This window comes from Lithobates pipiens, unplaced genomic scaffold (assembly GCF_037356315.1).
Source record: "Lithobates pipiens isolate NorthernLeopardFrog02 unplaced genomic scaffold, aLitPip1_a1.2 Scaffold_57, whole genome shotgun sequence".
NCBI lineage: Eukaryota > Metazoa > Chordata > Amphibia > Anura > Ranidae > Lithobates > Lithobates pipiens.
The window spans coordinates 1025254-1041826 of NW_027507879.1; the positions used below are offsets into that span (position 1 = coordinate 1025254).

General features: G+C 43.1%; 1 protein-coding gene across 5 annotated transcripts in view; it reads left to right on the forward strand.

The window, feature by feature from the left end:
• The window catches only part of PPP1R13B (protein phosphatase 1 regulatory subunit 13B), a 198284-nt gene that overhangs the window by 69570 nt on the left and 112141 nt on the right, over positions 1-16573 (forward strand). For all 5 annotated transcript variants that reach the window (XM_077467577.1, XM_077467575.1, XM_077467576.1 and 2 more), the window contains exon 3: positions 14286-14405. In XM_077467577.1, the coding sequence (XP_077323703.1) occupies positions 14286-14405 (120 nt within the window). The remainder of the gene's footprint in view (positions 1-14285; positions 14406-16573) is intronic.

Genomic DNA, 16573 nt, shown 5'->3' on the forward strand with positions numbered 1-16573 from the left:
CAGTTTCAAATACCAGTCAATATTGGCACAAAACCTTTAGACTTCTGCTAGAAAGCTGAACATGAAGAGGAACTTCATCTTTCAGCATGACAACGACCCAAAGAATTCATCCAAATCAACAAAGGAATGGCTTCACCAGAAGAAGATTAACGTTTTGGAATGGCCCAGCCAGAGCCCAGACCTGACACAGCACACTGCATAAACTTGGTCTGCATGGTTGTCGTCCCAGAAGGAAGCCTCTTCTAAAGATGATGCACAAGAAAGCCCGCAAACAGTTTGCTGAAGAAAAGCAAATTGAGGACATGGATTACTGGAACCATGTTCTCTGGTCTGATGAGACCAAGTTGAACTAATTTTGGTTCAGATGGTGTCAAGTGTGTGTGGTGAAAACCAGGTAAAGAGTGCAAAGACAAGTGTGGCTTGCCTACAGTCAAGCATGGTGGTGGGAGTGTCATGGTCTGGGGCTGCATGAGTGCTGCCGGCACTGGGGGGCTACAGATCATTGAGGGAACCATGAATGCCAACATGTACTGTGACATACTGAAGCAGAGCATTACCCCCTTCCTTCGGAGACTGGGCCACAGAACAGTATTCCAATATAACAACCCCAAAACACTCCTCCCAAGACGACCACTGCCTTGCTAAAGAAGCTGAGGGTAAAGGTGATGGACTGGCCAAGCATGTCTCCAGAACTAAACCCTATTGAGCATCTGTGGGACATCCTCAAATGGAAGGTGGAGGAGCAGCAAGGTCTCCAACATCCACCAGCTCCGTGATGTCATGGAGTAGTGGAAGAGGACTCCAGTGGCAACCTGTGAAGCTCTGGTGAACTCCATGCCCAAGAGTAACCCTCCAGGCAGTGCTGGAAAATAATGGTGGCCACACAAAATATTGACACTTTGGGCCCAATTTAGACATTTTCACTTAGGAGTGCACTCACTTTTGTTGCCAGCGGTTTAGACATCAATGGCTGTGTGTTGAGTTATTTTGAGGGGACAGCAAATTTACACTTTTATACAAGCTGTACACTCACTACTTTACATTGTAGACAAGTGCAATTTCTTCAGTGTTGTCACATTAAAAGATAGAATAAAATATTTACAAAAATGTGAGGGGTGCACTCACTTTTGTGAGATACAGTGTGTGTGTGTATGTATATATGTGTGTGTATGTGTGTGTGTATGTGTGTGTGTATGTATATATGTGTGTGTATGTGTGTGTGTGTGTGTGTATGTGTGTGTGTGTGTGTGTATATATATATATATATATATATATATATATATATATATATATATATATATATATATATATATATATATATATAAAGGTAGGGTAAACTGCACACTGCAATTTTCTTCTAGGGCACGCAATCAGACCTTCCCATTCGGCTATATATAGAAACCAGTCAAAGGATTGCTGCACTTAAGATGATTTATTCAAAGATCGTCACATACAAATAAATTGCATATCATACCAGTTCCAGTTCAGCAGTTTCGTGCAGTAAAGCTTGTGCCCTTCTTCAGGTTGGAACAAAGTTATAATGACAAATTGTTTCACATCTCTTATCGCCACATTTCACACACCAGGAATCAATTGGGTAATCCCTGAAAATTTGCATAACTTCATCCTGTCCTTAGCCAGCCCGACGAGATGGAATCGCCCTCCAAAATCCCATAGGAAGCACTCCAGAAACATCCTGTTTCTAAAAAAACATATATAAGATAAATGGGTACAGATACAAAAAAAAAATACATTTTTTTCATTATCAATAATATGAATATCCCATCCATTTTAAATACTTTTACTTGAGAATTCTCATTTCTCTAGATATCCATAATATGTACTTCTTTTACTCATAAAAAGCCCAATATAGCCTTACCACATGCCCCCCCCCCTGAAATTAGCGTTGCGCCGCGTTTGGGGTGCTGTTAAGAAATAATGGCATTGCAAACGCATCCCGTGTTTTGCCATGATTCTAGAATAGATTCCAGTACACTCAGTTGTGAACGGAGCCTTACATATACCTAGTGAGGGGATTGGCCTCAGGTAATACACAGAGCTGAAACAAATCCTTATACAGAAGTTGTACCTGTTTATCCTCAGTCTTCTCTGCATCCTTTCAAAGTGGATAATTTCTAACGCTTATCTGAGCTGTCAGAAAAAAAAGAGGACAGAGAGCTTGTTATGCTCTGCAGATCTCATTGAGGCGAACTCTGAGAGCCTATTGGAGTGGAAAGACACAGGAACAGAACTGAGGTTGTCAATCAGCTGGAGCTCCCTCTCCTGACACCAATTTTCTCTTGGTGTCAGGAAAACTTGGCAGAAGTGATTTATGATGTTAGCAGAGGAACGAAGCAGCAGACAGAAATTGAACTTGGTGCTCTGGATAGAGACAAGTACACACTATAGGGAGATATGATTTTGTTCATATTTCATGTCTGAGGTTTACAACCACTTTAAGTCGTGTATTAGATATAAAAATGCACATACAATGAGATCAGTTTGGATGGAAGCTGATTGAACATCTATATTTTGACTATGCAAGGCAATGGGAGCCCCCAATAGAAACTCACACAAACTCTATGCCCGCAGTAATTGCAGGGGATTTGAATCCAGGACCTCAGCCTACGAGGCGATAATGCTATGCACAAAGCTGCCATTTCCTTTTTTTTTTTTTTTTGTTCCCAAATAACATTTCGGGTGAATAACAATGTTCCCTTCCATAATTCCTGCTCTGGTGCATCTGAATTAAGGGACAGTTTAGCTAACTGATTGTGAAGGGCCCCGCACCATGCGGCCCACGTCCCATCTCTCGGGGCACTTCGTGCTTTTTAAAGTTCGTTAGCGCCGCAGGCTTCAGCTTCCAGATGTTTGATGCTGAGCCGTATTAGCGCACACATCGGTTACGAGCACAACAAGCCGGCTTCCTGACAGAACCGCTAAATAAAACCATGAACCGAACGGGGGTTGAGTCATGGAGTTTTGTCTAGTTTGTTCAATTCCGTACCAATGACTCATTCTGGTTAATGGTTTTTGAACCTTAATAAATAACGTTTGAGGCTCTGTTGCTCATCTTGCCAAGACAGCTGTTAGCATTTGGGATAATCAGCCGCAATCAAGGTCATCAAAGACATTTTTTTTTTTCTGCAGAGCTAACTTTTTTTTAATCTTATTTAGTTGAACTTCAGGAAAATTAATAAACACACTTTTTAAAGTGGTTTTACACCCTGTACAACCATTTTTGTATTTGTATGTATTAAGGCTTACCTGCAGGTGCTTGAAATATCTCCTAAACCTCCACGGTTTAGGAGATATTTACTTAAAAGCATTGCGCCGATGACTACAACACATGCGCCCTTTAGAAAGGGCACATCATGCCGTTTCTAATGGGGGGTTATGCCGTGACTGGCAGCACCCGCATGACTCTGACCAGTCACAGAGCCTGGAAGGAAGTGGGGCAAAGATGGACGCTCCCTGCTAGTGGGGACAGCGGTGACATCGCAGGCTTCGGTTTTAGGTAAGTAACAAATGAGTTACTATGTGATGCATAGTAGCCCATTATGCTTTACCTTTACAGTGAAGCTGCACAATCATTAAAAAAATCGTGATCTCGATTCACCCCCTCTGAGATTACTCCTGCAGAGGTTGCCGATTCTTTCATATAAACAGGTGGATAAACTATCTGCTCACTCAGCTGTCAAAAGAAAACATCATCCGGGCAATCTGCCAAGTTTTTTTTTTTTTTTTTTTTAACTTGCAACATTGTAACTAAGCTTCCTTCTTAGATCAAAGGGATAGAACTTCTGTGTAAATAATCGGGGAAGACTACTAAGTTTTCAACAACTGTAAATGCAGGAAGTTTAACCACGTAAGGCCCCTTCCACACGGGACGGATCAGTAATGATCCACTTGCTCAGTGGGATCGCTCCGTTGTCCCCGCTGAGCCGGCGGCGGACAGGGCGGTCCTGGCACACTGTGCAGGGACCGCCCTGTCAGCTCTCTGTTCTCCTCTATGGGGGATCGGATGAACATGGACCGTCTGTCTGTGTTCATCCGATCCGCTCTGCAGACGGATAGAAAAATAGGATTTTCCTCCGTCTGCAGAATCGGACAATTGCGAAGGCAGACAATAGCGGGTGTCTGCGGATGTTCACCCGCAGACACCTGCTATCCCATAGGAATGCATGCATGTCCGGTGTATTGTCATATAACGTCCTCCATCCGATAGTGTCCGCTGCGTACTGCGCATGTGCAGTACACAGCAACACAGATTCCGAAAATTGCCGAGGATGAACGGCGCCTGCGCCGTTAGTCCAGGTTCTAGCCCCACCATCCAAGTGGACATAGAGTAGGAATATAAAAGAGCCGAGTGTAGCGAGGCCGAGCCCGAAGCGTGGTGAGCAAAGCTCGCCCGCGAAGGGGCCCTCTAATGTTCACAACCCTATGTCCGCTTGGATGGTGGGGCTACCACCTCCACTCAAGGCGCAGGCGCCGTTCAGCTTCGGAGATTTTCCGAAGCTTCGTCTGCTCTGTACTGCGCATGATGGCCGGACACTATACGGCAGAACACCGTATTTCATCCGCAAACGGAAGGATGAAATACGGACATAATGTCCGCATGTGTGAAAGGGGCCTAAAGGGGTTGTAAAGGTGTTTTTTCACCTTAATGCATTCTATGTAAGCTCTGCAACATCCTCTATAAGCTCTCGAACCTCATTTTTTCCCGCCTCACTTCTATTTGTTATGAGAAGTGCTAACTCAGGCAGAGCTGACAACACTGCTTGATATTTGGTTGCAGCAAAGGCAGCGTTGTCAGCTCAATACAGGAAGCAAAATAAAATAAGTGAGTGCTGATAAAATATTCAAGAAACAGCCAGAACTTATAACGTGAAGTGAATAAGCCAGAACTTATATAAAAAAAAGTGCAGCGCTACATAAAATATAGTAAATGTCTTCATGCTGGGAGCGACGGCCATCTTTTGTACATCTTTTTGCCAGTCTCCCATGAGGTTCTTCCCGGCTGAATACAACTCTGAATGAAATGTCAACAGGCTCCAGGATATTAATACAAGGCCCGTAACGTTTTAGACCCCTTTCACACCACACCGCCCGGATTTGCGGCGGATTTGCAGCGCATTTCGGCCGCTAGCGGGGCGCTTTTACCCCCCGCTAGCGGCCGCGAAAGGGTTAAAACCGCCGGCAATACGCTGCATTAGCGGCGTTTTGCCGGAGGCATTACAGCGCTGCCCCATTGATTTCAATGGGGGGCAGCGGTGGAGGAGCAGTAAACACACCGCTCCTTCACCGCTCCAAAGAAGCTGCTGGCAGGACTTTTTTCTGACGTCCTGCCAGTGCACCGCCTTTCACACTACAAACAATGGTGCAGCTTCTTTACGCCCTGGTGTGAAAGGGGTGTCAGAGCCCTTTCACACCGAGGGTGTTTTGCAGGCGCTATAGCGTTAGACATAGCGCCTGCAATCTGCCCTCAAACTGCTGCACCATTCATTCCAGTGTGAAAGCCCCAAGGGCTTTCACACCGGAGCGGTGCGCTGGCAGGACGTCAGGAAAAGTCCTGCCAGCAGCTTCTTTGGAGTGGTGTGTTTACCGCTCCTCCACCACTGCTCCCCATTGAAATCAATGGGGCAGCGCGGCAATGGCGCCTGCAAAACTCCGCTTTTGCAGGCGGTTTTAACCCTTTCTCACCGCTAGCGGGGGTAAAATCGCCCCGCTAGCGGCCGAAATGCGCCGCAAATCCGACGGTAAAATGCCGCTAAAAATAGCGGCGTTTTACCGCCAACGCTATAGGCTCGGCAGTGTGAAATGGGTCTTAATCGTGTGCATAGAATGGTGAAGGGATATCACAGTTAAGGTACACTGAGCAATACTTGGATCTTCAATGTTATTTTTTATATGCTGATTCACATTCTCTCTGGTGAGTTTTTTGGCAACCCCACATGGTCACGATTGATCTTTGGAAACTATTAAGGACTTTCTACCTAATTGCACATGAGACTATAACTATTTCATAGACATTCACTATTTATTGTAGCACTGCACTTTTTTTTTTGTTCTGGTCACTACAGGAAGGTATGCGCTCCCTGGATTTCTGGTAGGCTAATTCTGATTATTGCAGTATTTTTAAAAGTTGAAATGTACATGGTTTTTGTGTAGTAGCTCTACATATATTTTGATCAGATATTCACTTTAATGCCCTGTATACACGGTCGGAAATTCCGATGGGAAAAAGTCGGATCGGATTATTTTCTCGGAAAATCCGAGCGTGTGTGGGCTCTGTCAGACTTTTTCTGTCTTATTTTTCCGACGCACAAAGTTTGAGAGCAGGATCTAAAATTTTTCCAACAACAAAATCCGATTGCATCAATTTTTCGATGGTGTGTAGACCATTCCGACGGACAAAGTGCCATGCATGCTCAGAATAAACTAAAGAGACGAAAACTACTGGCCTGTTGATAGTCCCAACAGAGGTGTTTGACGTCACCTCGTTCAGAACTTTGTGCGACTGTGTGTATGCCAGACAAGTTTCAGACAAAATCCATCGGAAAAAATCAGACGGTTTTTGTGGTCGGAATGTCCGACCGTGTGTACGAGACATAACTCTTATTTGCTTTAACAAACGGTGTTCCGTACTCATGATTGTGAACATTATTTGCACTGTTCTGTTACCGGATGAGTCGGGTCCTTCTGGGTATTATTTAGCTCTTCACACCTGCCTTCCTGTCCTCCTCCACGATATTCACACCACTCTGTACCAGCAGATAAAAGCTTTTCTCCTTTTATGATGGTTACATTCTGTCCCGGTCCTCCTCCCCACATTGTTATCTCATACTTGTGTATAAGGAATGGAATGTCTTCATAAGAAAATACTTGTCAATGTAGGTAATGTCTCCAGAGAACCTTAAAGGGGTACTCCATCTTAAGCACAGCTCAGTAACATTTTCAGTGTTTAATATGTTAAAGTTTTTCAGTAAGATAACAATCAGGATATATTTTATATAAGGTTATCCTTGAGGAGATTGCTTTCTATGTAGGATATGGTTTTTGGTATTGCTGTTTGTATAAGGGAGTGCTGAGTACATAGGGGGTTATTTACGAAAAGGCAAATATACTTTGCACTACAAGTGCACTTGAAATTGTACTGAAAGTTCACTTGGAAGTGCAGTTGCTGTAAATCTGAGGGGTAGATTTGAAATGAGGGGAAGCTCTGCTTATTTTATCATCCAATTATATGCAAGCTAAAATGCTGTTTTATTTTTCTTGCATATCCCCCTCAGATCTACAGCGACTGCTCTTTCAGGTGCACTTTGCACTTGTAGTTTGCACTTGTAGTGCAAAGTGGATGTGCCTTTCGTAAATAACCCCCACTGTGTGATTGTATATCCTGTGCTAGCTTCCACTACTGCTACCTTCCGAGCAGAGGCTCCGATCAGAAAGCCTCAGTGGCCACACCTGCCAGGTGCTGCAAACACTGTTTGATTTAGTGGGATGGATCACACACCTTTTTTTTTTTTTTGATCCGCCTTGTAGGTTTATTGTTAGGGCTGGTTCACACTAGGAATCGCACAAGAGCATGCAATGAATGCTATTCAAGGCAGTGCGATTTGAGCTCATTTGTTTTATATGGGCTCAAATCGCTGTGCACCAAAACCAGTGCATGCACTACTTCTGGAAACACATTGCTACTGGATCACGTGGTACTTCTGTTCCATGCAATCTGGAGCAGGTAAATTCCCTGAGACCGGCATTTGGAGTGTCGTTAACTAACATTGACACCAACTGCAGTGTGTTTTGTACATGGTGTGGGAAACCTGCACAGAACGCGTGTTGCCTGCACCAAGTTCTGGTGGGAATGGGACCTTGAGGCCGGGTTCACACCGCTGCGGCAGCGAGAACCGGATGTGATTCGCACCACACTGCAGTGCAAATAACATCCGATCTCTGTGCGATGCGAGTTCAGCCATACAGATAGTATGGCTGAATTTGCATTGCACCCGCCGCAAACTCGCACGGGACCCTTTTTTTGGTCCGCAGCAGAATCGGATCGCATGGATTTCACTGACACTCCCAGCAGTCCGCATAGGGCAGTGTGAACTGCCGGCGGGAGGCATGCGATGCGGGAAAACGCCGTGGATTAGCGGCGTTCCCGCATCGCTCCAGTGTGAACCCAGCCTTACAACCAACTTTGACCTACAGGTAAGCCTAGATTAAGGTTTACCTGTAGGTCCAAGAAATATCTCCTAAACCTATACGGTTTAGGACAGGGATCCTCATACTATGGCCCTCCAGCTGTTGCGGAACTACACATCCCATGAGGCATTGTAAAACTCTGGCATACACAGACATGGCTAGGAATGATGGGAATTGTAGTTCCTGAACAACTGGAGGGCCGTAGTTTGAAGACCCATGGTTTAGGAGATATGCGCCATAGACAGCAGTGTGCAGGCGCACTGGGCAGGCCGCAGAGCACGGCGATATGCCGCGAGTGTCGGTTCCCATGCGCGGGAGTGACGTCATCTCGGCTCTGGCGAATCACAGCACCGGAGCCACGATACCTGGAAGTCGCTCCGGGATTAATGGCAGTGGTGAAGAGGAAGACGGAGGACCGCTTCGGGAGCTTCGTTCTCAGGTAAGTTATTCATAATGAGCTAGTATGCTATGCATACTGGCTCATTATGCCTTTGCCTTACAGTGTGTGTTTTTCTTAAAAAATAATTTTTTGCCTTTACTTCCTCTTGAAGCATATTTCAACTCCAAAGGTAGACTTGCCATGTTATAAGGAAAATGTTAATTTGGCCTTAGCAGTTTTTAGGAGTTCTCCCTGAAACATAGCGCATTAACTGCATTTCCTGGTACGTGAGGGTGCCTAGGCACTTCTGTACATTACTTACAGACTTATACAGCATTTGTATATCTTCAGTGTGAGAATAAAGGCTTTTGTACCTCTGACTTCTAATCTCAGGAGATCTCTCACAGAGTGAGATTTGGTGTAGGGCTGCAACTAACGATTATTTTCATAATCGCTTAGTTGGCCGATTAATGTTTCGATTAATCGGTTAATAACCTTTAAAAAAAAAAAAAGTGGGTCAAATTGACGTTCATTTTCAACCACAGTGACGGGAAAATTTAGAAGTAATAGAAAACTTCTTAGTCAAAGGAATTTTCAGACAGTGGATGTGGTTTTCGTTCAGAAATGACATTCATTTTAAAAACAGAATGTTAAAAACAAGTGAAAATTTCAAACAAAATTCTTTCATTCAGCGTATGTTCAAAGATTTTAAATCTGAATATTCTCTAATTTGCTTTTGATTTGTTTCTGCAGTGCTTTTTGCTGTGCGTTTTGATTTTTGCGCACGCGATTTTGCTGCAATTTGCATTTTTGCCTTTGCTTTGGGCGGATTAAAAAACACAAATTGCTGCAAAAACGCATTACACGCTTTTCTGCAGCTTCTCCATTGAAGTATATTGAACCGATAAAGCACCATTTTGCGTTAAAAGTCCCTCACCCTTTCAGATGTGAACGTGTCCCATAGGAAACCATGTAAATGAACTGTAGTGCATTTCTGCAAAAAGCACCATAAAACGCATAGATGTGAACCAGGCCTAAGACGTTTAGTAACATATTGGGGTTAAAAAAACTAAAATGAGCCCTTTATAGTAGAAAAAAAGCAGATAATCACTACTGTAAGGGGTTCATTTTTTTACTGTAGAACAGTGAAAGTAATATTTACAGTAGCGATTATTTGCTCTTTTTGTACTATATAGGGCTCATTTTTTTTTTTTTTTTAAACCCCATTATGTTACTGGCCAATTAATCGATTATGAAAATAGTAATCAATTCATTTCATAATAGATTAGTTGTCGATTAATCTGCTGGAGGCTTTACATGAGAAAGCAAGATGGCCACCTTCACACCAAAACACTGTTCAGAACAAGGCATTTTCAGTCTGTAAAGCCCCTGAGGTTATCTGTTTTTCTGCTGAGATTTTCCTTCAGGTTTACCAAAACCATGTAGTGCAAGGGCCTGCCCTATTTGCATACACATTGAAACTCCTAAGGTTTGACCTCCATATTGTTTTGGTAAATCTGAAGGAAAAACTCCACAGGAAAAACAGATGGTGTGTTTGGGGCTTCAGGCTTCATGTACACTTGAACTACTTTTGGCCGTGGGGAAAACGCAGAAAAATAACGCTGCAATTTGGCTCGTTTTGCGGCCAGTGGTCAAAACGTTTCTATCCTGAACGGGATTCTTCCATGTTCAGAAGAGGGAGGTTAGGGGAGGTGAAACCTCCCCTAACCGCAACCGCTCCTAAACAAGCCTAAAAGCCTTTATGTACATTAGAGCTGCACGATTCTGGCTAAAATGAGAATCACTATTTTTTTGCTTAGATGATAGATCACTATTCTCTCATGATTCTCACAGTGTAACATCATCTTTCACATTTAGGCTCCATGCACACTGAAGCTGATAAACTGCAGTTTATTGGAGTTTGGGCGTTTTTTGTAAAAGCCCATAAACTCCACTCTGTTAGCCTATGTGTCCATGCACACATGGACGTTTTTCAGCTTTAATGAGCAGTGGAGTTTATGGGCTTTTTTCTGAACGCCAGAAATTCGCGTTCAAAGTGCCGTTTTTCAGCGCCAAAAAACGACAAACGCTGATAAACGCTCATAAACGCTTGTAAACGCTCATAAACGCTCGTTCATTAGTGTTCGGCATTCTATTTTTCAATGCATTGTGGGATTTTTGGAGTGTCCTCTGTGTATTTTTATAAAAAACGCCCATTAACGCTAACGCTGTAAAACGCTCATAAACGCTAGTATTAAAACGCTGTTAAAAGCAGGTTTTTCAACCAGCGTTTTCTGCCAGCAATCTGGCGTCCAGAAATAGCTTTTTTGAGCTTCAGTGTGCATGGAGCCTAAAACAAAAAAATTGTGCTAACTTTACTGTTGCTTTTTTATTTTATTTACTGAAGTGTATTTTTCCCAAAAAATTGCATTTGAAAGACCGCTGGGCAAATACAGTGTGACATAAAATATTGCAGCAATTGCCATTTTATTCCCTAGGGTCTCTGCTAAAATTATTTATTTATATATATATATATATATATATATATATATATATATATATATATATATATATATATATATATATATATATATATATATATATATATATATATATATATATATATATAATGTATGTGTGTGTGTGTGTGTGTGTGTATATATATATATATATATATATATATGTGTGTGTATGTATGTGTGTGTATATATTATTATTATTATTATTATACAAGTTTTATATAGCGCCAACAGTTTGCTCAGCGCTTTACAACATGAGGGCAGACATTACAGTTACATTACAATTATGTGTGTGTGTATGTATATATATATATATATATATATATATATATATATATATATATATGTATGTATGTATGTGTGTGTGTGTGTGTGTGTGTGTGTGTGTATATATATAATGTGTGTATGTGTTTGTTTGGGGGTTCCAAGTAATTTTCTAGCAAAAAATATTGATTTTAACTTCAGAAGTGTCAGAAAAAGATTTAGAGTTTAAGTGGTTAAACTTCCTGCATTTACATCTGGTTGAAAGCTTGGCAGACTGCCCAGATTATTTGTTTACACAGAAGTTCTTTCCCTTTGATCTAAGAAGTAAGAGTTAGTTACAATGTTTCAAGTTCTAAACTTGGCAGATTCCCCCAGATGCTTTCTTTTGACAGCTGAGTGAGCAGATAATCTCTCCACTTGTTATATGAAAGAATCGCCTATTCTCAGCGGAAGAGATCGTCAGGAGGGGTGAATCGAGATCATGTTTTTTTTTTTTTTTTTTTAACGATTAATCGTGCAGCTGTAGTGTACATGGACACAGGCTTTTATGGAGTTGAGTTTAGGAGCTTTGGCGCGACTAGTGCTTTCCCCTCTGCCTGAATTTTACTTGGTTTCCAAGGTTTGGTTCCTCTTTAAAGCGGGATTCCACCCTAAAGTGGAACTTCCGCTGATCGGAACCCTCCCCCCTCTCCGGTGTCACAATTGGCACCTTACGGGGTGGGGGGGGGGGGTGGAGATACCTGTGACAGGTATTTACACCCACTTCCGGGCATAGACTCCCGTGGGAGTCTGTCATTTCCTGTCCTGCCGAGCTGTCTGCTGGGTCACACACGCGGGTCTCAGAGACAGCGCGGAGAATTCCTATTGCACTGCGCGACTCGCGCATGCACAGTAGGGAACCGGGAAGTGAAGCCGATTCGCTTCACTTCCTGATTCCCTCACCTAGAATGGTGACGGCAGCAGCCGAGAGCCGAGCGATCGATCGGCCTCGGCTGCCGGCATCGCTGGAACCCGGGACAGGTGAGTGTCCATTTATTAAAAGTCAGCAGCTGTAGTATTTATAGCTGCTGGCTTTTAATATTTTTTTTTTGTAGGTGGAATCCCTCTTTAAGTGGAGATAAGGAACACCTGCCAGTTGGAATTTTATGAAGCCCACAAGAACCATATAACTTATAACTTATGACTGATAACACGACAATATTGACGAAGCAAATGTAATCACATTGCCTTCTGCAAATCTGGCTTCATGAATTTTAATTGTATATACTGATAAAGCTGCTTATAAATTGCAGTGATTACCTATTTAGGGGACCACCAGGTACATTGAGGCATCCATAAGATTAATCAGAATGAAGCCTAGTACACACGATCAGAAAGGCGGAAGAATAATACCGCTTTCGAAACAATCGTACGATAATCTGGTCGTTAGGCCTTATTCACACTATTTTTTTCAGCTGCTGTTTTCGGCTTCGGGTGTTTTTTTATATATATTTTTTTTTCCTACAGCGAATAAACTCCGCAGTATATGTCCATGCGTCCACAGGCTGTTATCAAGGTTTTTTGGCTGGGGTGTTTTCTGTCTGGAGCCCCTCCCTCAGAACTAGTGGGTTTTGAGAGAAGTTGAGCTGTAAAAACGCTCGAACTGCGGTAAACGTGGTAAAACTTGGCTAACCAGTGTTTTTGATCCCATAGCTTTTTTTAAAGAGGTGTTTTTTGCTAAAAAAAGCTAATGCAAGACAGCAGAAAAATATTTTTCTAATGTCCAGTGTGCGTGACAGCTTAGTACACAGCTTTCGAGAACCGATCTCGGCAGTTCATCCAAAATTATCTGAAGGGGCAAACACAAAATTTTTTTTAGTATGATACCAGATCATGCAAATTTTGTTTAACCTGTTGGCACTGGCCACACGCAAATATGCAGCCTTTTAGCAGGTGGGCCTTGGCGCAGAGCGGCCGCATATTTGCATGAATTGGTGGGATACAGCTGTGCCGAGAGCATGCGGCCTGTGTGCTCCCGACATGGTTATCGGCAGCGAATGGAAAGTCACGTGATCATAACCCCTGCCACTTGGCATCCTAGACCCCTTAAAGGGCAGGGAGGCGCCGGCTATAAGGAGTTAATCAATACAATATTTGTCTGAAAAAAAAAAATCAGAAGACAAAGACTACATATGCTCAGAAACGAAAAAATACATTACATCGCTTCGGAAGTTGTATTCTGTCATACAAGTAATTTGAGTAATCTCTTAAATTTTTGACATGGGACTAGTATGCAAAAAAAAAAAAACTACAATCACTTGTCCGATATTTTTATTATGTGCATGAAGCTTGAGCCTGTCTTTCTCAAGCCTTGTAATTGTGCTTGATTTAGTAATTAAACATGTTTCAATACTATGTAATTGAAACTTTTTTGGATTTACGATAAAACACACATTTTCAAAATGGACAATAGTATATAAACCATTGTAGAGTATAACAATGCAGAACCTCATGGCTAAAAATTAAGGTTTGCCTTTTAGGTATACATACTTTAAAGTGGACGAACACCTTAATTTATATACAGTATATTCTTTAAAATGGTCCTCAAACCGCCCACCCACCCCAACCCAACCACCTTATGGAATTGATGGTTCACGCTCCCGTGGAACCCACCACCTCTCTTCAGTTTTTGTTGCTCCTCTTCTCTACTGCTAATTATTAGCCCCACTAACCTAGTGGACAAAAAGTGACCTACAAGTACTTCATCTAGGCTATTAGAGTGACTTAAAGTGGGGGGGGGGGGAAAAATCGAACTAGATCTATTTTTAAAAATGCCCCTCCCCCCGCCCCCCAATCCAACCAGTATGTAAAAAAAAAAAATCGGTGTATATTTTTAGACTGGGGCTTATCTAACTTTTTTTTCTTCTTTTTTCTTATAGAACGTCCCCTGCCCTTTGATCACCTGATGTTTGATCACTTGCAGAAGTGGGGCCCACGCAGGGAAGAGGTGAAGTTCTTTCTGCGTCATGAGGAATTCCCAGCAGAGGGCAATGATCAGAGTAAGTATGAACTTAGTTTTGGGACAGCTGTGTTTGTTTAGGTGTGTAACTTATATCATGTCACAGTTTGTAATTAGACCAGCCATTCTCCATCCAGGGTTCCTCCAGAGGTTGGTAGCGGTTCCCTGAGAAATGAGCAATTTCTGCCTCTCAGATCAGTAGCCACTGACACCAGTGGTCACCACTGTTTAGCTAGCCGTAAGAGGGACATTCTTCCCACTGGCCACCAGTGTAATGGGTCCCTTTCCCAATCTTCATAAACATAAAGGGGGGGGGGGGGGTTCTTCTCCATTAATCACCAAAGTAAGGGCACTCTTCTCTGACCCGCAGTGTACATACCATGAATGAGTGGGAGCACTGCTTTATTTATTTATTTATTTACCTTATTATTGTTAAATTATTTTTATTAAATTATTATGATTAATAACTGAAAATATGTTAAACCTAAATTGACACCCAGGGGTGTTCTAAATGCCACATTCTTTGTTCATGCCAATGTACTGTGAGCTGTAGCTATAGTAATTGTTAGCAGGTGTTCTTAAAGTGGTTGTAAACCGTTACAACCAACTTTGACCTACAGGTAAGCCTAGATTAAGGCTTACCTGTAGGTCCAAGAAATAGATCCTAAACCTACACGGTTTAGGAGATTTTTGCCGAAAACCAGGCACCGCTGTCTATGGCGCATGCGCCATAGACAGCAGCGCGCAGGCGCACTGAGCACGCCGTGGTCAACGGAGATGTGGCGCGCTCCCGTGCACATGCGCGGAAGTGACGTCGTCGCGGCTTCGCCGAATGACAGTGGCGGAGCAGCGAGACCCACGGAGAAGATGGATGCGCCGGACTACAGGGGACAGCCGGTGACTTCGCTGGCTCCTGTGTCAGGTAAGTGACACATAATGGGCTACTATGTGATGCATAGTAGTCCATTATGCTTTACCTTTGCAGTGAATGAAAGAGGAAGTAAACTCATCAGGGTTTACTTCCTCTTTAAGTTATTGCAAGGGTTTCTCTGTGTTAAAAAAAAGTTGGATTGACTTAAAAGAGAAGTATGGGAAAGACAAATTAGAAGGTGCATATTACCCTCATGCTTCCATGCTCTTTCTTTCTTTTCTCAGTCCTGTAGTTTGTGAAGTGCAGACACGAAGTGTCAGAAAACGGGCAGTAAGGCCTCGTGTACACGGCTGCTGGTAAACGGACGTTCAGGCCGGGTTCACACTGCTGCGGGGGGAGATCCGGATGTGATTCGCACCGCACTGCAGTGCAAATCACATCCCATCTCCGTAGTGATGCGAGTTCAGCCATACAGATAGTATGGCTGAATTCGCATCGCTCCCGCAGCAAACTCGCACGGGACCCTTTTTTTGGTCCGCAACAGAATCGGATCGCATGGGTGTTCACACCATGCGATCCGATTCCTGTGCGAGTCTGCAGATCGCACTGCGATATGCGGACGGATCTGGGGGTGTCATTAACATTTCATTGACACTCCCAGCCGTTCGCATAGGGCAGTGTGAACTGCCGGCGGGAGTCATGCGATGCGGGAAAACGCCGCGGATTCGCGGCGTTCCCGCATCGCTGTGGTGTGAACCCGGCCTCAGAGGCAGTTGGATGCTTTTTTTCAGCTGCTCCTGAACTCATCCAATGTTATCTTGTGTACATACGCACAGGTTTGTTTAATGTCATTTTTAGGCAGTTGTGTTTATAGGCTTGAAGGCAAAAAATGAATTCAGACGTAACTCGCGTTTAGCCGTGTTTCGTTTACAGGCATTTTTCATTTTTGCCTATTTTGAAAAAAAAATAAAAAATCTAAATATTTTGCTAAACGTGGCATGTAAATGTGGCAAAATGGACGTTTTAAACATGGGTTACGATCTGTCAAGTTAAATCGTTCAGGAGAGGTTGTAAAAACGTCCTGTGTACATTAAGCCCTAACGGTCCTCTTTCTGTTTGAACATTTAGAGTGGGAAGATACAACTGCAGCAATCTGCCCACTCTTTCAGTCACTCCTTCTCTTTAACATGTGGCCGATCTTGGCAAACGGATAGACCCCTAAGCAGCAAACCATAACAGGCATGTTTTCCATAAGTCTCCATTTCCATAGCAACCTGTCAACACACTTAAAGCAGGAAGTGGAGGCAGTGTGAGAAGTTGTGCACGCTCTTCATCTC